Here is a 27,206-nt window from a genome sequence, read left to right as displayed (position 1 = left end):
TTATTATTATTATATGTTGATCATTTGAATCAGCTGTGTAGTGTTAGGACAAAAATAAGATGGTGCACCCCTGTGGGTCCCCAGGACCAGGATTGAGAAAATGAGGTTGGAGAGGCAGACCAGCAGCTGGAAGGTTGCTGATTTAAGCCCCGGGCCGGGCAACACAAAAATGGGAATGGAACTGCCAACTGCGATTGTGTCCTTCAGCAAGGCACCTAACCCCCCACAATTGCTCTCCATCCAGGGGCTCTGCACTGCTGCTGACCCTGTGTCAACTTGTGTGTTTTTGTTGGTGTTGGGAAAGGGAGAAGACACATTTTCCATTCTAGCCAATGGATTATAAATTTGTATTAAATTCATTTTTGAAATCATCCATGTCTTTATCCAGCATAGTGTCCATCTAGAGAGGGATAGACAGCCCTGACAACACAAACTGGCTCCCCATGTAGTCCACTCAAGGAAAAATGTCTGCCATCAAGCATTATTGTCTGAAAAAAACGACAACACATTAGACTCCCCTGCACAGGCATTTGCTGAAATATATCAGCACAATGTTGATGGGACACATTTCACTTTGATTATAACCCACAGAACCCCAAGATGAATATGAATTGTTAGCCTAGGCATCCGATAGTGCATGAGCACCCATGCATCCGCTGCCTAGGCTAATTAATTGTCTAAAGCCAAATCGTCCTCTAAGTTACTCGTCTTCATCAATATATATATATATATATATACCCAAAAAAATACAGGACAGATATGCATGTCACTTTCACGTAGTAATAGTATCTAGAAAACAGTCTTATGATAATGGGCTGGCATTTCGATAGATATCTAACTAGGTAGCCTAGAGTTAAGCCTAATAATAGAAAAGAATGTAGCCAAATCCTCTACTTTAGTTAGTTAGTAAGCTATCTAGGTCCATTACAGGGTTAACTGGGCAAGCCACTCCATGAGCTTTGGGGGTATAAAGCTATAGCTAGCTACAGTATATCACGTTTGTTTGCACAGAGAGCAGCTATGGTAGCTTACCAACAATACATGGATGTAGCTAGCTTTGGGACACAACATCGGGAGTCTGTGTATTGGTTGGACTTCCTGAGTTGTGCATTGTTGTGGTGGTTGGCGATGGAAAATAACCATAGCACAATATAGCCGGCTTCACCCAAAAAACGTTTCCTGTCAACAGAAGCATATATATAATCTCTAGGAACTCAATCTACCAGACATAAAGTGAAATGTGTCCCTCACTATCAAATAAATGTCACCATATTCCTACCAATTTAGACAGCATGCTGTAAGACTTCCTACCATGAAATATATCACTGTTTACACAGCAGGAATATGGTGTGGTTCGGACAAAAGTTGGAATCTGACGTTTATGCCCACATGCAGGAAGGCCCGAATTGCAGGCTGCAGTTGCACACTATTGCAACAACACAGCACTAAGGGTCGAGTGCTGTGTTGTTGGGGTTCATTGAAACAGGACAACGTGCGTGGATCACTGCTATGAAGGTCTGGCTACATTTCACTTCAGGTCTACCCCGTAGCTATAGCTAGCTAGCTAAACTTCTTATTCTTCTTGTTGTAGCTTTCCGGCAGACTAAACGCTTTGTGGCGTATTGCTGCCTTTCACAGGTCTGAGTACAAATTACACATTTAGGACACAGAAAAAAGGGGAGAGGGGAAGTGGAGCTAGCTACAATAAAAAAAAAAACTTGCGCCACGCAATGTAAAGTGGTCAAGGGCCAAGATTCATCAATCAACAAAAAAGGTCTATAGCCCTTTATCATGACTCTCAGTTCCATTACATTACACGAGTCATTGGACAAAGGTCTCTTCTGTAGGGGAGAGTTTTGTTAAAAGCCGCAATGCTCGGTCTGAACATTAACATGCATCACTTGCGGTACGGTTTTGGAAACAAAAGGACCTTATCTTTCATATAAAAAAATTCAAACATTTAAATTGGTTAAATTGATACACACCTTTATAGGGTTAGGGTCCCCACACAGCCATATTTCCAAGTTACAGCGCTTGTTTACGGAAAACAGACAGAAGACAGAGTGGACTACCTGTGCTAATTAGCAAACACCTGTGTGTAAACGGAAGACAGACACCACAAACATGTTGTCACTGAAAAATAATTTTGGTTGCAACTGTGTTAAAACCGGTTAAAACAGCAAGTGTGTATTTTGCATTTGTAATATTATTTTGATGTGATATGAAAGTAGAGGGATTTATGTTCCTAGAACCAAACCGCAATTGAGAATCGATTCACGTTTAGATGGAGTATTTGGCTGTTTTGGCTTCCAGAGCCAATTCGCCCTTTAAACAGAACATTTAAGGTCCTTGGACTAAGGAGTAACGTTAGGCTCCTTTAGTCCAATATAAGGTTAACTAATGCTATAGCAGTCCATTAGATTCCATGAAAATGCCTAGCGTTGGGGTGAGTAGCTACCGGAAGTGTTGTCAAATCCAATGGGCTGCTATAGCATTAGCTAGCCTAGCATGCTCACGAAAAACTAGCAGTCAATAAAAACGAGCAGTTTTCCAATCTTCTCGATTTGTCAGTTGGGATAATGAGATAATTAGGAGTACACTGGCATCTCCCATCCCTGGATTGAGGTACGTTTTCCGAGCCATATCTCTCATCGGCTCCGCGCTGTCCTGATCGTGGGCTAGCCGCATTCCAACTAGAGAGAGAATGTGCACTTGCCTTTGGTCACGACTAAACACATGACACACACAGAGACCTGCATTTTTAAGACGGGTTATTAACACTTTCCTGTGGATATTTTGTCTAAAATTTCGACCAACTGGAGGACCAATGGCAAAGGGACTGTTTGGAATTGTTCAATTTAAATGTGTGTGGTGTTGCCTACATAATTTGAAAACATCACCACATTTCGTGCCTAGATGCTAGCTAGCTAACAGCTGAGCTTAATCATTTGACAGGTCAGTCGTGTACCTTCAGAACAGCAGAGACCGAGAGGATGACTATCAATCTTCTACAATCTCTAATGACAGTTGTTTAGGAGTTGCCCAAATTCTTTCATATTTCAAAACATTATGATAGTATAGTATAATAAAACTCATTATACAGTAATAAAACACATTTTCTGAAATGAAGCACAGCTTCATAGCCCTGTTCATGTGAACCTCATTATTCTTGTTATGATAGGTTCCAAGACAGGAAATGCTACGCCTGAAGCAGAATAGATGAGAAACCAATGTTCCAGGTGGAAAACATCATCCTGCCATTACGTTTTAAGACAGAAGACATCTAATGAAAATGTACTCCAATGTCAAGGACGGTAAGCTAAGAGATTGTTCCATAACACCATCATCAGCACTTTACTGGCTGTAGCCTATAATCTCAAGGAGCACAATTTGTCACACCTCCTGACCTCCTGTCTAGCCTGTAACATTTTAGAGAATTGTATGCAGCAGGAATATTTTTTTTTATATGGATGCAATGAATAGTGTCATTACAAAGGGGCTGGTGGGGATTAAGTGGGGGGAAAGCTAGCTTGTGTTAAAAGGCACCTCCAGAATCCCCATCGTTCTCAGGCCTCACATACAGTACATACCACAGCTTGTTGTACTAAGCAGCCATACAACAAGAGCATGTAGTTCTACATGTATCAGCATGTCTTGACTTCCTTATCTAAATAGTGCAGATAAAACAGCAAAAACTGTTGTCCTTTGATAAGTGTCTAGCTAGTAACAAACACATTTGAGAATTATAGACAGGCCTTTAGACTGGTTGATGACAGTAACCAGGTTTCCATCCAACCTTTATAAAGTACATGTCACAGAAAAATGTGGATGACAGGCCTGATGGAAACAGCAAATTTGTCGGTAAACTTTCAAAATGTCGACAAAACAAAATATGCTAGACATGGGATGAAAATACTTTTATGTGCAAATATTGATATAATAACCATCATATCGAAGTAAACTTGGAGTCACGTGATGATATGTTGTGTGGTCCTCCCACTACAACTCGTGAAAGCATACAGTTCATTAGGCTACAGATGAAATAAATTGTGATGAACTTCACAAAGTGATGCGCTTGATGCTCCTTTCCCAAAATTATTCTGTTGACATGATGATCGATATTTGGCTGCACAAATAAAAATAATCTCGCTCTTTTGTCCATAATCTCATCATGTAGGCTATACCCGCACTGTATCTGAGAGCTGTTGGCTACATTTACATTTACGTCATTTAGCAGACGCTCTTATCCAGAGCGACTTACAGTTAGTTAGTGCATACATTATTTTATTTTTCATACTGGCCCCCCGTGGGAATTGAACCGACAACCCTGGCGTTGCAAACGCCATGCTCTACCAACTGAGCTACATCCCTGCCGGCCATTCCCTCCCCTACCCTGGACGACGCAGGGCCAATTATGCGCCGCCCCATGGGTCTAGAGAGCACGTGGCAAGACCAGAGTGGTCATATTCGCTATATAACACAACATTGTTTGTGACAAAACCATCAGTAGAGTTGAAAATGCGATGGAAACCAATTTAACTTGTATTTTTTATTCGGTACATGTGAATGTAACCTCAAGTTTTTTTTTATATGCACTACGTCATAAGCCACAGCCTTTAATTCTCAACAAGTCAATTTGATGGAAACCAATCGCTGGTGTGAAAATGCGCATATAGTTTTTAATGTGGATTTTAGAATATTCACATGAAAATCTATCCCCAATTGGATGGAAAGTTAGCTAATGACATTGTCCTGTATATTGACGTCTCTTTTTAAAGAAGAAGATCATTGATTGATTGATTGGTTGATTCTTAAATAATTAATAATCCTTAGAATAATTTTGTTATCATCCAGCTGGCATGGATGACAAGGATGACAAGGCAAATGGCTCAGTTGACACCAAAATGTATGTCGTCACACAGTATCTTATCCCCATCATTCTACTGTATATGGATACTACAAGTGAATGAAAGGAGTATGAGGATAGAATGGCTTTACACAGAACAGGCATGCATGTTCTATATCCCTAAAAGAATGTCATGCACCCTGCAGCTCTGTGGAGAACGGCCAGCTGCCAGACACTGCCAACTGGGCTGTGGCAGACGTTTAGAAGCCACAGGATTCGAGGAGCAAGCAAATGCTTTCCAGGATCAGGTAGAGTAGCGGAGTCATCTCCTTCACTCTCTTTTTTTCACCCTTTGCATTGTGACTTTGATTGGGTTCGTGATTCATTGACATGTTAAAATGAAATCAAACATTTCTATTTTCCCCTTCCTACAGGAAATTGATGGCAAGTCACTGCTGAAGATCTACGAGTACCACGTGAAGCCGCTCCAGACCCAACACATGAAGAGCAACGACAACACGTCATAGCACTACGGGCAGGTCTGTTTTTTGGCAACTAAGAGCGTTGAAGCGTGTGGCTCAACTGTTTTGGTCACGTGGCTACCACGCTGTGAACAGCGTGAACCGAACCCGTGCACATGCGCTGATACTGTGTGCATTTCGCTCATCTCAATATCTGGGTGCTGCTCGTGGCAACGTAATTTCACTGTCTACCTTTAAGATAATGTTGTATAGTTGTGTGTGTCCTGCAATATGTGATACCTGTGATATTACTAAAACCGACACTTTTATATCAACCAGATCATATAGGGCAACAATAGTTGTGACATGTTTTCAAGAAAATGTGAGAAAAATATCTGAATAAGAGGGAAAAATCGATACAGTTACATGTTTGGAACATCAAATTGCAATACAATAGCAGTATCGAATCGCAATATATATAGAATCGTGAGAATTGCAATACATATTGTATCGGAACCTAAGTATCACAATAATATTGTATCATATGGTCCCTGCCAATTTCCAGCCCCAATGCTGAGATCCCATAGAATCAAACAGTTCCTCGATTAGTCAGAATATGCTGTTTCCATACATTCTTAAACTGCAGCTATCAAAACTGATTAAAACAATTGATGATCAAAATGTATAATCAAAATTGGATAGTAATGTGTACAGCAGGGTTGGGGTCAATTCCATTTAAATTCCAGTCAATTCAGGAAGTACACTGACATTCCAATTATCCTCAATGCTTTTCAATAAGGACAATTTGGAATTGAAATTTGGTTTACTTTTTTAATTGACTGGAATTTAAATGGAATTGACCCCAACCCTGGTGTAAAGACACAAATTCAACTTTCAAGCCTTTTGCAAATGCAGTCATTGTCGATTTCTTACCTATGGTGCTTAGAGGAATTGTCATAGTATCTGACCAATTTGAGATGACATTGGAATTTGGATACATTTGCAATGTTGTTTTTCTCTCACCACAAACACATATCAGCATTTTATCTTCAGCAATTTAAATGTATAAATTCCTCAACGCAATATCACCTAGGCTGATTGAGCAAGCACAGCAGGAATATAAGACCAATGACAAAGAAGTGAAAAGTGCTCGGAGGGATAAGAGAGCCTTTGTCTAGGAACTGGCCAGCGAAACAGAACAAGCTGCAGCAAGAGGATAACTGTATAAGAGGTAGCAACCACACAATGCCAGTCAAAGACAAACAAGGTAAAATGATAACAACTAAAAAGGAACAAGCTGCAAGATGGGTCCAGCACTTTGAAGAGGTCCTCAACTGGCCAAAGCATAATGACCCAGCAGATCCACCACCCTTGGATGACATCAATGGCATTAACACCAGTCCATCAGATGAAGCAGAGGTCAAAGCAGCCATAAAGGCTATGAAGAGTGGCAAAGCTCCAGGGATTGACTCTATGCAGGCTGAGCTTCTTAAAGATGATGTCAACACAGCTACCAAGGTGCTGACTGACATCTTTTGTAAAATATGGGAGCACAACGTCATATCACAAGACTGGAGTAACGGCCTTGAAGTCAAGCTGCAAAAGAAAGGAAACCTCAGCAAGTGTGACAACTGGCAAGGTACTGTATAACATCCTCTCCATCCCCAGCAAAATCTTCTGCAGGATACTCCTCAAAAGGATTGATACTGCTGTCGATGATAAACTCAGGCAAGAACAAGCAGGGTTCCTCAAAGGAAGAGGATGCATCGACCAGATCTTCGCCCTAGGCAAGATCATTGAGCAGTGCCTTGGGAGCAGTGCCCCTTTACATCAACTTTATTGATTTTAAGAAGGCATTCGATCGTGTTCACCGTGAGAGATTGTGGAAAATCCTCTGAGCCTTTGGAATACCTCCCAAGATTGTCAACCTTATTGGGAAGTTCTATGAACACTTTGAGCATGATTCTCTTACTTACTTACTCACTTCAGGTTAAGTCTGGTGTATTGATAACTTAAAATTAACAGCCATACAGAAAGACTCATGTGAAAGTGAAATTACAGAGGAGGAACTTCTGGATGCAATTAAAGACTTTAACTCCGGGAAAACTCCAGGGTTGGATGGCATACCAGTCGAGGAATACCAAACCTTTTTTGATATACTCAGAGGACCGTTATTAGCTTGTTTTAACCACTCGTATGTAAATGGTAGATTATCAGACACTCAAGAAGAAGGTCTGATTTCATTATTACTGAAACAGGATACAAGTGGAAAATATAAAGATCCAGTCCATTAAAAAAATTGGAGGCCCTTTACACTTCAGTGTTGTGATGCAAAAATTCTAGCAAAATAGGGCATAGAATTAAAAAGGTATTGTCGGACATTATTCATTCTAATCAGACAGGTTGTTTACATGGACGATACATTGGAGATAATATAAGGCAAGTACTGGAAACAATAGAACACTATGAAAAATCTGGGAAACAAGGCCTGCTATTCATAGCAGACTTTGAAAAGGCATTTGATAAAGTACGACTGGGGTTTATATATAAATGCCTGGAGCATTTCCTTTTTGGAGAATCTCTCATAAAATGGGTTAAAATCATGTATAGTAACCCTAGGTGTAAAATTTTAAATAATGGCTATTTCTCAGAAAGTTTTAAACTGTCAAGAGGAGTGAAACAAGGTTGTCCACTATCGGCATATCTATTTATTATGGCCATCGAAATGTTAGCTATTAAAATCAGATCCAACAATAATATCAAGGGATTAGAAATCCAGGGCTTATAAACAAAGTTGTACACTGATGATTAATGTTTTGTTTTAAATCCACAACTTGAATCCCTCCACAGCCTCATAGAGGAACTATATACATTTTCTAACCTCTCTGGATTACAACCAAATTATGATAAATGTAGTATATTACGTATTGGATCACTAATAAATATAATTTTTACATTACCATGTAGTTTACCAATAAAATGGTCTGATGGTGATGTGGATATACTCGGAATACATATCCCAAATGAAATAAATGATCATGCTCCAATACATTTTAATAGAAAGTTAGCAAAAATAAATAAGATCTTGCTACCATGGAAAGGTAGATACCTGTCAATTTGTGGAAACATCACCCTGATTAACTCTTTAGTATTATCCCAGTTTACCTATTTGCTTATGGTCTTGCCTACGCCTAGCAAACAGTTTTTTTTTAATTATGAGAAAAAAATATTCAATTTGGAACGGCAAGCCAGACAAAATTAAACGGGCCTATTCATATAATGAATATGAATTCGGAGGAAAGAAATTATTAAATATTAAAGCATTAGACCTATCACTAAAAGCTTCAGTCATACAAAAGTTATACTTAAATCCGAACTGGTTCTCTAGCAAATTAGTAAGATTGTCTCACCCAACTTTCAGTTATTTGAAAAGGAAATCATCTCCCAAATATCACTATTTCTAAAACAAGCCGTAGAAAGTTCGTTGCAATTTCAATTTAATCCTCCAGAAATGACAGAACAAATAATGCAACAAATATTGTGGTTAATCTCAAACATACTAATTGATAAAAAAACATTATTTTTAGAAAAAAAAAGAAAAAAAAGATATAATCTTCATAAATGATATCATAGGTAGGAATGGTAGAGTTATGTCGCACATGCAGCTAACAAAAACATATGGAAATGTCTGCTCTACCCAAAATTACAACCAAATAATTGCAGCATTACCGCAAAAATGGAAGAGGAAAGTGGAAGGGAGGCAAAAGTAAGGAACTTGTCTGTCGGCCCTGCATTAAAGAACATAATTGGTTAAAGAAAACTGTGATAAATAAAAAAGTATACGAGTTTCATTTAAGGACAGCCGTCCCATATAGATTGCAAAATAGTTGGGAAGAGATTTTTGACGTACCGATTCCAATGCATAGTGTTTATGAACTGATACGCAAAACGACGCCGGATTCAAAACTTAGAATTTTTCAATTTAAATAATTGTATAAAATTCTTGATACCATTAGAATGTTATTATCCCAGCTCTGCAGATTTCGCAGCAAAGAGACAGAGTCATGAGATCATTTGTTTTGGTACTGTCCATTTGTAGCTTGTTTTTGGACACAGGTCCAGGAATGGCTAAAGGATTGCAATATTTACCTGGAGCTAACCCTGCAGATATCAATACTGGGTGATCTGAAAAGTCATAGTCAATCGATCAATAATATAATAATACTTTTAGCAAAAATGTTATTTTCAATTTACAATCTGTAGAAACAATGAGAATAGAAGGGTTCAGAACTTTTGTAAAACATCTCAGTACAGTTGAAAAATATATGGCAAATATAAATCCAATATGGATGGTGTTAAGAGATAGATGGGTGGTGTTGAATGGAGTTGAAGGATGGGACTAATAACAAGTAACAACAACTAAAAACAACAAGATAACTAATGTAAAGCATACTGTGTCCATAATAAGTATATAGGTTATAGGTTGAGAGTTTTTGTGAAAGAGCACAGTTAGAAAGATATGGCATATAGAAGCAAACCGGATGGACATCATGAAAATGATCGGAGAGGTTGAGGGTAGAGGAAGTTACGGAGTAAAAACAAACAAAATATAATTATTGTAAAATTGACTGTGTCCATAAAATGTATATAGTATGTATAAGCTGGAAGTAGAGGCATTGTTGTTCACTAGTTTACTCCAATTAGGGAAGGGGTGGTGGGGTTGGAAAGTAATAAAGGGAAATATATTTTTTTAAAGTATATGTATATATATGTATGTTTATGTTTGTGTATGTGTATATGTATGTGTATGTATATGTGTGTGTATATATATATATATATATATATATATTTGCGAGAGATAAAAAGCATATGGGGGATTGGAAGTGATGCAGACAATTACATTGATGGAAGTTATAATCTATCTGCAATATTAAAGCTGATCTACCCCCTAAAAAAAATATATAATAATACAAAATAAAAATAATAATTAAAAAAAGTCTGGTGTAAGACAAGGCTGCATCCTCTCTCCAATCCTTTTTTTTGTTACCATCAACGTTAAACAACATCTGACAATGCCTGAGGAATCCAGTAGACCCTCTTTTCACATCTAGAGGACATCCACCTCCAGGAAAATTATGACAGACTCAGCATGTATGCTAAACAGATTGGTCTCCATATCAACATACAGAAGACCCAAGTCATGTGCATTAATACACTACCAACACCTCCAATTACCATAAATGGAGAGGCACTTAACATGTCGACAGACAAAAAAAAAAAAAAACATGTGGACAGCTTCACCTACCTTGGAAGCCTCATCAGCAGCGACAACGGAGCCAAAAAAGAGATCAACGCCCGACTGAACAAAGCCAGAGGTGCATTCAGTACACTCAAAAGTATACAGCCTCAAATCAAAGATCCGTCTCTACAACAGCAAGGTAAAGTCACTGCTTCTGTATGGTTACAAGTGCTGGAGGGTAGTCAAAACAGAGATGAGCAAGGTTGAGGCCTTTCATAATGGTTGCCTCCGCAAGATCTCAAACATATTTTGGCCAAATAAGATCTCCAACAAGAACCTGTATTGGAGGACGGGCTGCAAGAACATTGCCCTGGATATCAAGGTACGCAGGTTCCGTTGGCTTGGTCATGCGCTTAGGATGTCACCGAAAGGATCCCCAAAGTTGCCCTCAGATGGACACCAACCGGAACTTGCAAGCAAGGCAGGACAAAAACTACATGGCGAAGGACAGTGGTGGCTGAGCTGTCATGGGACATGGCCCAAGCTGTGGCCCAAGACAGACTAAGTGGCAGAAGAATATTGAGGCCTTATCTCCCACCGGGACGAAGAGGACTAAGTAAGTATGTACAAACACATTTCGCCTTTGCATGACGTTTTTCAAATCAGTCTCATCATAATTAATGGTCATCTTACAGTCTTAATAATCTTAATTGAATTTTAATTATACTGAACAAAAATATAAACGCAATGTGTAAAGTGTTGGTCCCATGTTTCATGAGCCGAAATAAAACATCCCAGAAATTGTCCATACGCACAAAAAGCTTATTTCTCTCAAATGTTGTGCACAAATTAGTTTACACCCCTGTTAGTGAGCATTTCTCATTTGCCAAGATAATCCATCCACCTGACAGGTGTGGCATATCAAGAAGCTGATTAAACAGCATGATCATTACACAGGTGCACCTTGTGCTGGGGACAATAAATGTCACACAACATAATGCCACAGATGTCTCAAGTTTTGAGGGAGCGCGCAATTGGCATGCTGACTGCAGAAATGTCCACCAGAGCTGTTGCCAGAGAATGTAATGTTAATTTCTCTACAATAAGCCGCATCCAACGTCGTTTTAGAGAATTTGTCAGTGCGTCCAACCGGCCTCACAACCGCAGACCACGTGTAACCACGCCAGCCCAGGACCTCCACTTACGGCTTCTTCACCTGCGAGATCGTCTGAGACCAGCCAGCTGATGAAACTGAGGAGTATTTCTGTCTGTAATAAAGCCCTTTTGTGGGGAAAAACTCATTCTGATTAGCTGGGCCTGGCTCCCAAGTGGGTGGACCTATGCCCTCCCAGGCCCACCCTTGGCTGCGCCCCTGCCCAGTCATGTGAAATATATAGATTAGGGCCTACTGAATTCATTTCAATTGACTGATTTCCTTCAATGAACTGGAACTCAGCAAAATCGTTGAAATTGTTGCATGTTGTGTTTATATTTTTGTTCAGTGTAGTAATGAATCCTGTTCCCAAAAGGTTCCCACCTATTCTTTTCCTTTTTCTGCCTTTGGCTTCTTTGCTTAAGAGTGTGGGCAGAGCTGCAAATGCCTTGTATGCAATAGACTAAAGTCAACGTTGTGATAGTTGTCTGTTCATCGCCTAGCTTTACTAGATTAGTAGATGCTTTTTTAAGGTTTCTTAAAACAGTGATTGCATCCACCATTGTTGTTTTCATAGCATGTTGGGAGTTAGCCAACGTAATCCAGTTTATTTGTTACAATCAGCCTATACAGTCAGATCTTTCTTTTCAACTCACAGTTCAGACCTGAATGATTATATTGTATTTGCAGATTGATTAGACCTGCTGAAGCATTACTTTACTCAGTAAAAATGTGGTAGTTGATTTGTTTATTCAACAGCCAGCTGTATTTTTTCTGTAGTAGTTAGTAACAATACTTTGATTTTGCCATTTAAAAACTTCTCCAATTGAAATATGTTGTAGCGGTGTTGTTAGAGAGGGGCACCTGCTAATTATTGCAGGTCTTTATAATTGGTAGAATATTCTAGGTTCATTTTCTACAGAGATTTATTATATTTATCAACATTTTTATTTCGTAGAGTGTGTTGCTATGATTGTGCACTCCTTTTCTTTGTACCTTTATTTATACAGATAATCCCAAATTGAGCCCAGGGTCTCTTTTTCAATGGTGCCCTGTGTTACAACAATCCAAACAGTTTAAAGAGATACAATTACATACAGAGCAGAAATTATATAAAGTCGTTATATATAGTTGTCTTATAAAATATGAATTATATGTAATTGCACGTACAATTATTTGATTAATTGTAATTGGTGTAAACCAAAAGTTTCACCTTGACTCATCTTTAGGGTATGATTTAACCATTTACTTTCCAGTTTATCATGGATCAGAGGTGAATCACTTGCTACACTTGAAATTCTTAATTGGAGAACATGAACAAACTTGTCCTCATGGAATTATGTAAGCCATTCAGACATCTACTACTGTAGCTATTTGTAATTTCAGGAAAGTGATATTTTTGGCAAGGATACAGCTTTATACATGTTTTACTTGACTTAACATGTGCCTGGGTAGTGTTCATTAGGGCATGCAATGGGACAAAAATTGCTACGGAGAAAGAAAGTGTTTCTTGTTGGACACGTTAGGTTCCATTTGGTGCCTAATGAATACGACCCTGTAGATTTATCAGTATGTTATGTTTGGAGAGATCTTAACCGATGGGACATTAATTATGGTTTTGTTCTGACTGTGATTAAAGTATTTTCGGGTAGATTTGTGTTCATTTTCATAGCTTTGCTTGCGGCTTCCTGCGTACTGTGCCCGTGATGTTCCCTGAAGGATTGTCCAATGGCAGAAGAACCTTGAAGGAAAAGGCACTGCGTTAACTAGACATTCAACCCACAGTGAGTAAGTCACTGAGCAACCAGTGGTGATGAAGTTGTTGAGTCATAGAAATACTGCCAACTGTTGTAGTAATAGTTGTAACATCACACTTTTTTCAAAGTTTTCCAGTTGAAAATAAGTTGAAATTAGAGGAAGAACCGCATAACAAATCAATTTCTTTCTATCTCTTCCTTAAAGGTAGGTCAATGAGAAGCATCGACTCGAAACAACAGGCCATGTGAGTATCTCTCCTGATGCAACTCACTTCATTGTTGTTGGTGAGACCCATTTTCGTCATGTCAATGGTGAAATAATGTTGGTTAGGCATGACTATCTCGATCTCTTCAACCTGAAACAGACATACACAGTAACACTTAGTGTTTTGAAACAAGGGCCCATATTCTTAAAGCGTCTCTGAGTAGGAGTGCTGATCTAGGTTTCCCCTTTTTGATCATAATGAATGATATAGCATGGACAGGGGGAGGATCTGATCCCAGATCAGCACTCCTACTCTGAGATGCTTTATGAATAAATGTAGTTCTATTTATTTGCACCAAAGAAAAAGAAGTGACAGACCACAATACCAAATAAATAAAATAAATACATTGTGCAGGTGTGGTTGGAAGCCTAAAGGCTTATATGAAAATCACACCACAAAAAAACAATATACAGTACCAGTCAAAAGTTTAGACACACCTACTCATTCCAGGGTTTTGCTTTTATTTTGACTATTTTCTACATTGTAGAATAATAGTGAAGACATCAAAACTATGAAATAACACATATGGAATCATATAGTAACCAAAAAAGTGTTAAACAAATCAAAATATATTTTATATTTGAGATTCTTCAAAGTACACACTCTTTGCCTTGATGACAGTTTTGCACACTCTTGGCATTCTCTCAACCAGCTTCATGAGAAATGCATGAAGGAGTTCCCACATATGCACTTGTTGGCTGCTTTTCCTTCACTCTACACTCTGCAGTCCCGTGTAGCTCAGTTGGTAGAGCATGGTGCTTGCAACGCCAGGGTTGTGGGTTCGATTCCCACGGGGGACCAGTATGCAAAAATGTATGCACTCACTAACTAACATTCCAGGTGACTACCTCATGAAGCTGGTTGAGAGAATGCCAAGCGTGTGCAACGCTGTCATCAAGGCAAAGGGTGGCTACTTTGAAGAATCTCAAACAAATCAATATATTTCGATTTGTTTAACACTTTTTTGGCTACTACATGATTCCATATGTGTTATTTCATAGTTTTGATGTCTTCATTATTATTCTACAATGTAGAAATAGTAAAAATAAAGAAAAACCCTGAAATGAGTAGGTGTGTGCAAACTTTTGACTGGTACTGTACAATATATAAGTACAAAAATTAAATGTTTGTTAAAACAGATAAAAAAAACTACTAATTATAAATGTATAAATGAATTGATCAGTAATCACACAAAAAACACTATTTGTTTTGTTTAAATGTGTGTGTGCATGTGTGCATGTGAGTGTGTGAGAGTTAGGCTATAGAGTGAACCTACCTCTGGCACCCTATCCAGGACTATGACCTGTGTGTCGTAGAGGGTTTTCTGCACAGAGGGAGAGTACTCTCCACGATCGTATGGGCCAGCAAACTTCTCAATTATTGACTCCTTGACAGAGTTCCTGCAAAAAAGAGTAGCACATTGAATATTTCCCCACACTTATCAGTTTGTTCATTATTTAACTAGTGTTTGAACTAGAAAAATGGGTAACAGGTTGTTATGAAATTCTCATGGTCAATTTATTGCGTGGCTTTTTCCTGCAGTCGAATGACCAAAGCGCCCTCTAGTGTCCTCATGGATGGAATATTATTCATATTTTTCATAATTTCATAATTAATAAACATTATTTATTTTTAAACGCTGAAAATCTGGTGTTTTTATGTCAAACCGTTTTGTTATATTTCAGTCTTCTGTGATGTATATAAAGTCTATCATTGGGATGCAAAATCAACATTGAATACATTTCAACGTTACATCTGACATGGGACAGGTGTCTTCTTTTTTTTAAGCCCATAACCATGTGTACGAGGTGTATTAAATCAAATCAAATTTTATTGGTCACATACACATATTTAGCAGATGTTATTGCGGGTGTAGCGAAATTCTTGTGTTCCTAGCTCCAACAGTGCAGTAGTATCTAACAATTCACAACAATACACATTTCTAAAAGTAAAAGAATGGAATTAAGAAATATATAAATATTAGGATGAGCAATGTCGGAGTGGCATTGACTAAAATACAGTAGAATAGAATACAGTATATAGATATGTGATGAGTAAAGCAGTATGTAAACACTATTAAAATGACTAGTGTTCCATTATTAGAGTGGCCAGTGATTCCTTGTCTATGTATATAGGGCAGCAGCCTCTAAGGTGCAGGGTTGAGTAACCGGGTGGTAGCCGGCTAGTGGTGGTTATTTAACAGTCTGATGGCCTTGAGATAGAAGCTGTTTTTCAGGCTCTCGGTCCCAGCTTTGATGCACCTGTACTGACCTCGCCTTCTGGATGATAGCGGGTTGAACAGGCCGTGGCTCGGGTGGTTGATGTCCTTGATTACCTTTTTGGCCTTCCTGTGACATTGGGTGCTGTAGGTGTCCTGAAGGGCAGGCAGTGTGCCCCTGATGATGAGTTGGGCAGACCGCACCACCCTCTGGAGAGCCCTGCGGTGGCGGGCGGTGCAGTTGCCATACCAGGCGGTGATACAGCCCGACAGGATGCTCTCAATTGTGCATCTATAAAAGTTTGTGAGGGTCTTAGGGGTCATGCCGAATTTCTTCAGCCTCCTGAGGTTGAAGAGGCGCTGTTGCACCTTCTTCACCACACTGTCTGTGTGGATGGACCATTTCAGATTGTCAGTGATGTGTACACCGAGGAACTTGAAGCTTTTTACCTTCTCCACTGCGGTCCCGTCAATGTGGATAAAGGCGTGCTCCCTCTGCTGTTTCCTGAAGTCCACAATCAGCTCCTTCGTTTTGTTGACGTTGAGAGAGAGGTTATTTTCCTGGCCCACTCCGCCAGGGCCCTCACCTTCTCTGTGTAGGCTGTCTCGTCATTGTTGGTAATCAGGCCTACTACTGTTGTGTTGTCTGCAAACTTGATGATTGAGTTGGAGGCATGTGTTGCCTCGCAGTCATGGGTGAACAGGGCGTACAGGAGGGGGCTGAGCACGCACCCTTGTGGGGTTCCTGTGTTGAGGATCAGAGAAGTGGAGGTGTTGTTTCCTACCTTCACCACCTGGGGGTGGTCCGTCAGGATGTCCAGGACCCAGTTGCACAGGGCGGGATTCAGACCCAGGGTCCCGAGCTTAATGATGAGCTTGGAGGGTACTATGGTGTTGAAGGCTGAGCTATAATCAATGAAAAGCATTCCGACGTAGGTATTCCTCTTGTCCAGATGGGATAGAGCAGTGTGCAGTGCAATGGCGAATGCATCGTCTGTGGATCTATTGGGGGCGGTAAGCAAATTGAAGTGGGTCTAGGGTGTCAGGTAAAGTAGAGGTGATATGATCCTTAACTAGCCTCTCAAAGCACTTCATGATGACAGAAGTGAGTGCTACGGGGCGATGGTCATTTAGTTCAGTTACCTTTGCTTTCTTGGGTACAGGAACAATGGTGGACATCTTGAAGCAAGTGGGGACAGCAGACTGGGATAGGGAGAGATTGAATATGTCCGTAAACACTCCAGCCAGCTGGTCTGCGCATGCTCTGAGTACGCAGCTACAGATGCCGGCGCAGGAGGGTAATCACCGAATGCAGAGTTTATTCCGTCGTACACCAATAGCGCTGGATAGTGACAAACGAAACAGGCACAGGGGAAAATCTACCCTGGCAATAGAAGGTAACGGTAGCTCCAACAATAACAGGCACAGGGGAAATATCTACCCCGGCAATAACAAGGTACGAGTAGCTCCACCGAGCTACACTACTCTCACAAATAAACAATCACCCACAAGCACAAGGGGGGCAGAGGGAACACTTATACACAGACTAATGAGAGGATAAGAACCAGGTGTGTGTGATTGACAAGACAAGACAAATGGAATGATGAATAATGGAGCGGCAGTGGCTAGTAAGCTAGTGACGACAAACGCCGAAGCCTGCCTGAACAAGGAGGGGAGGCAGCCTCAGCGGAAGTCATGACAGTTATCCTCAAAGCGGGCAAAGAAGATGTTTCGCTTGTCCGGGAGCAAAACGTCAGTGTCCGCGACGTGGCTGGTTTTCACTTTGTAATCCGTTACTGTCTGTAGACCCTGCCACATACAGTGGGGAGAACAAGTATTTGATACACTGCCGATTTTGCAGGTTTTCCTACTTACAAAGCATGTAGAGGTCTGTAATTTTTATCATAGGTACACTTCAACTGTGAGAGACGGAATCTAAAACAAAAATCCAGAAAATCACATTGTATGATTTTTAAGTAATTCATTTGCATTTTATTGCATGACATAAGTATTTGATACATCGGAAAAGCAGAACTTAATATTTGGTACAGAAACCTTTGTTTCCAATTACAGATATCATACGTTTCCTGTAGGTCTTGGCCAGGTTTGCACACACTGCAGTAGGGATTTTGGCCCACTCCTCCATACAGACCTTCTCCAGATCCTTCAGGTTTCGGGGCTGTCGCTGGGCAATACGGACTTTCAGCTCCCTCCAAAGATTTTCGATTGGGTTCAGGTCTGGAGACTGGCTAGGCCACTCCAGGACCTTGAGATGCTTCTTACGGAGCCACTCCTTAGTTGCCCTGGCTGTGTGTTTCGGGTCGTTGTCATGCTGGAAGACCCAGCCACGACCCATCTTCAATGCTCTTACTGAGGGAAGGAGGTTGTTGGCCAAGATCTCGCGATACATGGCCCCATCCATCCTCCCCTCAATACGGTGCAGTCGTCCTGTCCCCTTTGCAGAAAAGCATCCCCAAAGAATGATGTTTCCACCTCCATGCTTCACGGTTGGGATGGTGTTCTTGGGGTTGTACTCATCCTTCTTCTTCCTCCAAACACGGCGAGTGGAGTTTAGACCAAAAAGCTCTATTTTTGTCTCATCAGACCACATGACCTTCTCCCATTCCTCCTCTGGATCATCCAGATGGTCATTGGCAAACTTCAGACGGGCCTGGACATGCGCTGACTTGAGCAGGGGGACCTTGCGTGCGCTGCAGGATTTTAATCCATGACGGCGTAGTGTGTTACTAATGGTTTTCTTTGAGACTGTGGTCCCAGCTCTCTTCAGGTCATTGACCAGGTCCTGCCGTGTAGTTCTGGGCTGATCCCTCACCTTCCTCATGATCATTGATGCCCCACGAGGTGAGATCTTGCATGGAGCCCCAGACCGAGGGTGATTGAGCGTCATCTTGAACTTCTTCCATTTTCTAATAATTGCGCCAACAGTTGTTGCCTTCTCACCAAGCTGCTTGCCTATTGTCCTGTAGCCCATCCCAGCCTTGTGCAGGTCTACAATTTTATCCCTGATGTCCTTACACAGCTCTCTGGTCTTGGCCATTGTGGAGAGGTTGGAGTCTGTTTGATTGAGTGTGTGGACAGGTGTCTTTTATACAGGTAACGAGTTCAAACAGGTGCAGTTAATACAGGTAATGAGTGGAGAACAGGAGGGCTTCTTAAAGAAAAACGAACAGGTCTGTGAGAGCCGGAATTCTTACTGGTTGGTAGGTGATCAAATACTTATGTCATGCAATAAAATGCAAATTAATTACTTAAAAATCATACAATGTGATTTTCTGGATTTTTGTTTTAGATTCCGTCTCTCACAGTTGAAGTGTACCTATGATAAAAATTACAGACCTCTACATGCTTTGTAAGTAGGAAAACCTGCAAAATCAGCAGTGTATCAAATACTTGTTCTCCCCACTGTACATCTCGTGTCTGAGCCCTTGAATTGCGACTCCACTTTGTCTCTGTACTGAGTTTTGCCTGTTTGATTGCCTTATGGAAGGAATAACTACACTGTTTGTATTCGACCATGTTCCCAGTCACCTTGCCATGGTTCGCGCTTTTGGTTTTGCATGAATGCTGCCATCTATCCACAGTTTCTGGTTTGGGTAGGTTTTAATAGTCACTGTGGGAACAACATCCCCTATACACTTCCTGATGAACTCAGTCACCATGTCCGTGTATACCTCAACGTTATTCTCAGAGGCTACCCGGAACATATCCCAGTCCGCGTGATCAAAACAATCTTGAAACATGGATTCCGATTGGTCAGACCAGCGTTGAATAGACCTTAGCATGGGTACTTCCTGAGTTTCTGCCTATAGGAAGGGAGGAGCAAAATTGAGTAATGATCTGATTTTCCAAAGCGAGGGCAGGGGAGGGCCTTGTAGGCATCTCGAAAAGGCGAGTAGCAGTGGTCTAGTGTTTTTCCTAAGCGAGTACTACAGTCAATGTGTTGATAGGATTTCGGTAGCGTTTTCCTCAAATTTGCTTTGTTAAAATCCCCAGCTACAATAAATGCGGCCTCAGGATATGTGGTTTCCAGTTTGCACAAAGTCCAGTGTAGTTCCTTGAGGGCCATCATGGTATCGGCTTGAGGGGGAATATACACGGCTGTGACTATAACCGAAGATAATTCTCTTGGGAGGTAATACTGTCTGCATTTGATTGTGAGGTATTCTAGGTCGGGTGAACAAAAGGACAAGAGTTTCTGTATGTTATCACAATCACACCATGAGTAGTTAATCATGAAACATACACCACCGCCTTTCTTCTTCCCGGAGAGTTCTTTATTCCTGTCTGCGTGATGAACTGAGAACCCAGCTGGCTGTATGGATGGGGACAGTATATCCTGAGACAGCCATGATTCCGTGAAACAGAGTATGTTACAGTCCCTGATGTCTCTCTGGAAGGAGATCCTCGCCCTGAGCTTGTCTATTTTATTGTCCAGAGACTGAACATTAGCGTGTAATATACTCGGAAGCGGTGGATGGTGTGCACTCCTCCTGAGTCGGACTAGAAGTCCACTCCGAATACCTCTTCTCCGCCGGCGGTGTCAAGGAGCAGCCTCTGGGGTAAATGAAATTGCCCTGGGGGGTACGAACAAAGGATCCAATTCACGAAAGTCATATTCATAGTCGTAATGCTGGTGATTTACCGCCGCTCTGATATCCAAAAGTTATTTCCGGGTGTATGTAATAACACAAAAAACTTTTTGGGCTAATAATGTAAGAAATAACACACAAAAAAACAAAATACTGCAAAGTTGCTTAGGAGCTAGAAGCAGAGCTGCCATGTCTGTCAGTGCCATCTTACATCTTACTTTTGTTTCAAATTAGATTTGTTTAAGAGTACCAAGAAATCTGTGTGACCCTTATTTAGCCCACTGCAGTAAAAGATTAATCAACAGCTTTGTTTCCAATGTGTAAATTATATCTGTTTTACATATCACGTGTTAGGTCAAGCGTATTATGGGGCACTATGTACAGTATTAATGAACTCAACTGTTCCTTTTCACAGGTCATTAACTCAGGGAATTACCATGCGCTGTCAAAGTCGACATTCTGGACCTTGTTGTAGCGCCACCTGGCGTAGACAGAGGTACAGAAACACCTGTCCTTGGCCTCCTGTAGAGTGGTGAAGTGGTCTCGGAAGAAGCCCTCGAAGCCAGACTGAGTGGTCTTCAGCACCTTCATGTTCTTCACGCCACTGTGAAGAACAGGGCTCTCTGTGGGGGAAGGTCAGAGAGGTAAAGACCAGGGTTGTGTTCATTAGGGCAAACAACAAAAAAGTGTTTTGCAATGGAAAATGAAAATCCCTGTTTCTAATTGGACAAGTACAGATTGTACCTCCCTGTTTTACTCAGTTTCAGAGCATTTTCTTCCGTTTGGTGCCTAATGAACATGACGTTGATTTTAGGTTCACCACCCGTCATTCAAAGTAAACCATCATACATACAGATTAGATAATAAGTTGTTCATGTGCTAAAGGTAGATTCTGATTGTAAGATATCTTTCACATAGCTGTGTCTAGTATGTAAAGTGATGTTATTAGCTCACTAGGTCTAAGAGCTTGAAATAAGACATTACAGTACTGTCACATTTTCATTCAATCTTGAGTATGTCTGTGACAAATCAACTTTGTGTGTGTTTTGCTCACCATTAAGATTTTGTTCGACTTCACAGAAGCGGCAGGATTCAGGGCTGTAGATGAATGCATGTGCATGCTCGACACCATTCTGTGCAAGAAAGACAAGCCTCATTTAAACGCATCACTTAAAGGTTAAAGGTTACTTAATCTATGTATACTTTTACAGAGTATACATGGGGCTCACATCCAAAAGCTTATCTATATCATAGACTTCATTCCAAACAACTTCCTTCTCCCCTCGAAAAGTGTCCCTGCAGAGCTGAAGGGACTGAAGTGTTGGCGGTATGGTGATATCGCAACCTATTTCTCACCCCAATAGACTAAATGGAGATTGCACCCTATTGCTTTCACCTATCTAGACCCTTAAGATGTATGAGGGCAAGACGTCAAGGAAAGGCTTTGTGTTTTGGACTTTGAATCCAGCCTTATTCTACTGTACCTTCTCCAGTCTCCTCCATGGTGCCTCCTCAATCTTCACGTTTACCCTGGTCACATGTTTGAAAGCTGTCAGGAAATGTTCGCTGATGTCCATGGCAAACTGCTCTATGGTCAAAACCTAAACAAACACAGACTTAGTATCACTGAGGTTTCCTGTATTAAAGTCAATTGGAAAGACCTAAAATGATTAAATTAGTTTACACCTATCTTTCCGATTCATGTGAGACTGACGCATTTTTGTTGAATTTACACAACAGAGTATGAGAAATGCTAGCCTGGTGGAACCTCTTAGAAGGATTCCAGGTTAGAGAAATGCACTCATCTTGACAGTAGACCACCCTTTAGGGGTGTCTAACAAACTGATATTGAAGTGAACTATATCACTAAGGCATTTTGGCTACCCATTCCATTTGCAGTGCTTTCATTCATTCAGCATTTTGCCATCTACAGTGGGGAAAAAAAGTATTTAGTCAGCCACCAATTGTGCATGTTCTCCCACTTAAAAAGATGAGAGAGGCCTGTAATTTTCATCATAGGTACACGTCAACTATGACAGACAAAATGAGAAAAAAATATCCAGAAAATCACATTGTAGGATTTTTAATGAATTTATTTGCAAATTATGGTGGAAAATAAGTATTTGGTCATTAACAAAAGTTTCTCAATACTTTGTTATATACCCTTTGTTGGCAATGACACAGGTCAAACGTTTTCTGTAAGTCTTCACATGGTTTTCACTCACTGTTGCTGGTATTTTGGCCCATTCCTCCATGCAGATCTCCTCTAGAGCAGTGATGTTTTGGGGCTGTCGCTGGGCAACACGGACTTTCAACTCCCTCCAAAGATTTTCTATGGGGTTGAGATCTGGAGACTGGCTAGGCCACTCCAGGACCATGAAATGCTTCTTACGAAGCCACTCCTTCGTTGCCCGGGCAGTGTGTTTGGGATCATTGTCATGCTGAAAGACCCAGCCACGTTTCATCTTCAATGCCCTTGCTGATGGAAGGAGGTTTTCACTCAAAATCTCACGATACATGGCCCCATTCATTCTTTCCTTTACATGGATCAGTCGTCCTGGTCCCTTTGCAGAAAAACAGCCCCAAAGCATGATGTTTCCACCCCCATGCTTCACAGTAGGTATGGTGTTCTTTGGATGCAACTCAGCATTCTTTGTCCTCCAAACACGACGAGTTGAGTTTTTACCAAAAAGTTCTATTTTGGTTTCATCTGACCATATGACGTTCTCCCAATCCTCTTCTGGATCATCCAAATGCACTCTAGCAAACTTCAGACGGGCCTGGACATGTACTGGCTTAAGCAGGGGGACACGTCTGCACTGCAGGATTTGAGTCCCTGGCGGCGTAGTGTGTTACTGATGGTAGGCTTTGTTACTTTGGTCCCAGCTCTCTGCAGGTCATTCACTAGGTCCCCCCGTGTGGTTCTGGGATTTTTGCTCACCGTTCTTGTGATCATTTTGACCCCACGGGGTGAGATCTTGCGTGGAGCCCCCAGATCGAGGGAGATTATCAGTGGTCTTGTATGTCTTCCATTTCCTAATAATTGCTCCCACAGTTGATTTCTTCAAACCAAGCTGCTTACCTATTGCAGATTCAGTCTTCCCAGCCTGGTGCAGGTCTACAATTTTGTTTCTGGTGTCCTTTGACAGCTCTTTGGTCTTGGCCATAGTGGAGTTTGGAGTGTGACTGTTTGAGGTTGTGGACAGGTGTCTTTTATACTGATAACAAGTTCAAACAGGTGCCATTAATACAGGTAACGAGTGGAGGACAGAGGAGCCTCTTAAAGAAGAAGTTACAGGTCTGTGAGAGCCAGAAATCTTGCTTGTTTGTAGGTGACCAAATACTTATTTTCCACCATAATTTGCAAGTAAATTCATTAAAAATCCTACAATGTGATTTTCTGGAGAAAAAAAATCTCAATTTGTCTGTCATAGTTGACGTGTACCTATGATGAAAATTACAGGCCTCTCTCATCTTTTTACGTGGGAGAACTTGCACAATTGGTGGCTGACTAAATACTTTTTTTCCCCACTGTACTTTTCAGATGATCATAGCTGTCTTCCCAAATGAAATGAAACTCTTTCTACGTGTCTAGTGTGAGTGCACAGTCACGTACTCCCTTCAGCTTAGCCAGTGCATGGACCGTGTTCTTGACAGTGTCAGTGGGGATGATGTCCGAGTTGTCACCGGTCAAGTAGTCCTTGCGAGACTTGAGGGTGAGCTCCACATTAGCTGTCAGCTCAGTGATGTAGTGGTGAGTCCCCTCTCGTCTGATATACAACACCTTGACAAGGTTTTTGCCATAGCCGGTCCGCACAAACTCCACATTCTACAGAAACGTCAGAACATTGGGGTTGGTTGCACAAAGTACTGTGACAGTAATAATGATAATAATACATTTCATTTATATAGCGCTTTTCATTACAAGAAGAATCTCAAAGATGCTTTAAAAACCAAAATGAAGTTGATAGTTCATGCTCAGTAGACATTGTAACCAATGTTCCCTCAAATTTTTTTGGCACTGAGCAAATTTCAGGTCTGCTGAGCGCAAAATTCTGTGCAACTTCCGACGCGCATTTACTGTGAACACTGAGGCTGTACTCACTTTAGGTTACAGTTTTAACAGCGGCCAAGTAGGTTGCTGTGGCTATTTGATCATAATGTAGACCTACCAGAGTGGCCTACCATTAAAAAAAATGGAGAAAATGTATCCCATAACATTTTAACATGGAAATAGCTGTTCTGTCAGTAGCAGCAAATGTGTGGTGTTCAATGTAGACTTAGATTCCATGAGACTTTTGAAAAAAAACATGCAGGGCTTGACATGAACCTGTTTATCCACTTGTCCTTCAGACAAGGAGGTGACTGAAAATGTTGTGTTAGGTAGACTTTAAGAAATAAAAATAATTCTTATTCCCATACCATTATTAGAGAGAAACAGCCAAATTATGCTACCCTCTGCTTATTGGCTACTTAGCTTATTCAAGACCTACATGCAGCTCTCACTTTGATACGAAAACAAGCTCATCTACTCGCGACCGCTAATGCTATAAACACAGTCCAGTTCAAAGTGAATAGCACAGATCCATGTATGGCAATGGCTATTTGCATATAGGCCTACATCAGCTTTGATTGGATATGGCGCACTGGTCTGTGTAGAGTACGGGCCTGAGTTGTGCCTGTCATTGCAATAAAATCATATTCCAATGTGCTCTGCCTACAAGAAAATGTCTTGCATTGTTAGTTTTGCATTCTAAGTCTTGCATAGTTCATTTTGTTTCGGTTTGTTACATTGAAAGTGGCTAACGTTGCATTGATTCGATCACAATTCCCACAGTAGAGTGAAACGTTGATAGTGTTAACTAAAGGGGAAAACTCTAGAAAGTTGAGTGAAGTTCAAGCTCTTGCTTCTCTGTGCTGGCTGATATTTCTTCTGTGTGGCAGTCCGAGGGGAACTGCGCACCCACGCGCAGCTTAGAGGGAACATTGATTGTAACCTATTGCAGCATATCAACAATGTTACAATCACCTTTTAGCCTGTGTATCTAATGTGTAAAGGTACTATTTCTGCCTTATTACTATGAAAATATGTTGGATGCATACTAATGTTTATCTACAATCTGTCTGATAGTCCGTATTCTTATTAGCATGCCATGTTCTTTGAGGAACAATATGAAGACCCTATATACCTCAAATAAAAGCCTATCTGATATTTGTGGCATATACTGTATACTGTATTGTGTTATATTGGGCCGGACACTCAATAAATGTTATTCCTTTAATACTACATAGTATATTATAGACTAAAGAAACCGTATAGACCAGGGGTAGGCAACCCTGGTCCTGGAGTGCCGCAGGCACTTCATGTTCTTGATTTAACCGACCTGGAAGACCAGGTGTGTTGAATTTAGGCAATCACTGAACTGATCAATTAGCTCAGTTGGTCAGGTGTGGTTTCTAGTTGGAACAAAATCCTGCAGTACCTGCCGCACTCCAGGAACAGGGTTAATAATAATAATATGCCATTTAGCAGATGCTTTTATCCAAAGCGACTTACAGTCATGCGTGCATAATTTTTTATTTTTTTTGTGTATGGGTGGTCCTGGGGATCGAACCCACTACCTTGGCGTTACAAGCGCCGTGCTCTACCAGCTGAGCTACAGAGGACCACATGGGGTTGCCTGTATATAGACAGTAGAAAGCTATCATAGACAGTAAGAGCTATTTGCACGTGAAAATGTTATGGAATGCACCTATAATACAAATTCCATCAATTATGACAATTATTTAAGGCTTGGTAATAGTTTAATTGATTTAAGAGTTGGGGATTACCAAATAGTTTTTGATGTTGAAAGTAACCACCCTGTTGTCAGACAGAGAAAGTGGTTTGGCTCAATGGTCATTGACCCCACACAACAAATACTTAATATTTATGTTCTAAAGTAATCTAATGGGTCAATGTTATCGAGACAACATGAATTCAACCTTGACTGAAGACATGCAAACCTAAAAATTTTAAAGTTCTGTACCTTTTGTTGAGTTGAGGTAGTTGCCATGGTGTCTGTGCCTCCTCCAGACTCCTGATGTCCTGTAGTGTTCTTGTCTGCAGCAAGAGTGGAACAGGTCTTACCTGTTCTCATTTTAGCAGTTACGCAAGTAACTGTCTGTTGACAAATGTTGTCATATCTTTCAATTATCAACCTGTAAGCATTTGCCTTTGAAAAATATATTGCTTTGATAACCTATGGATCAGAATACTGGTAGTTCTCAAGATTATGTTGACAATTATGTCAAGTTTTTTTTTTTCTAGAAAAGGAATGTTTCAATCAGAAACAATAAATGCTTACATCCGATATAGTGCCTTCAGAAAGTATTCACACCCCTTGACTAACATTTGTATATAAAAAAACAAATAAAACACTAATATATCTTCATTACATAAGTATTCAACCCCCTGAGTCAGCGATACAGCTGTGAGTTTTCTGGGTAAGCCTTGTTCACATTGGCAGTTTGAAATTACTCAAATCCATTTTTTTGGCATATCTGATTAGAATCTGTTCTTTTTCCTGCAGTCTGAGCACCCCAAAAGCACATGGAATCGGATATTTCAAGCCCCATTTCAAACCACCTTCGTAGGTGGTTTGAAGTCGGATACA

General features: G+C 40.6%; 1 protein-coding gene across 1 annotated transcript; it reads right to left on the bottom strand.

Annotated features, from left to right (window-relative positions):
- Positions 1-12,430: 12,430 nt before the first annotated feature.
- On the bottom strand, positions 12,431-26,705 carry uox (urate oxidase). Its single transcript, XM_041839102.1, has 8 exons — positions 26,580-26,705; positions 24,167-24,379; positions 22,035-22,151; positions 21,605-21,683; positions 20,987-21,173; positions 14,999-15,122; positions 13,729-13,812; positions 12,431-13,440 (listed from the first exon to the last, which is right to left on the bottom strand). The coding sequence occupies exons 1-8, from the start codon at positions 26,688-26,690 to the stop codon at positions 13,366-13,368; spliced, it is 990 nt and encodes a 329-aa protein (XP_041695036.1). The 5' UTR covers positions 26,691-26,705; the 3' UTR covers positions 12,431-13,365.
- Positions 26,706-27,206: the final 501 nt, after the last annotated feature.

Source organism: Coregonus clupeaformis, chromosome 20 (genome assembly GCF_020615455.1).
Source record: "Coregonus clupeaformis isolate EN_2021a chromosome 20, ASM2061545v1, whole genome shotgun sequence".
NCBI classification, from domain to species: domain Eukaryota; kingdom Metazoa; phylum Chordata; class Actinopteri; order Salmoniformes; family Salmonidae; genus Coregonus; species Coregonus clupeaformis.
This window is presented reverse-complemented; position numbering and strand designations above follow the sequence as displayed.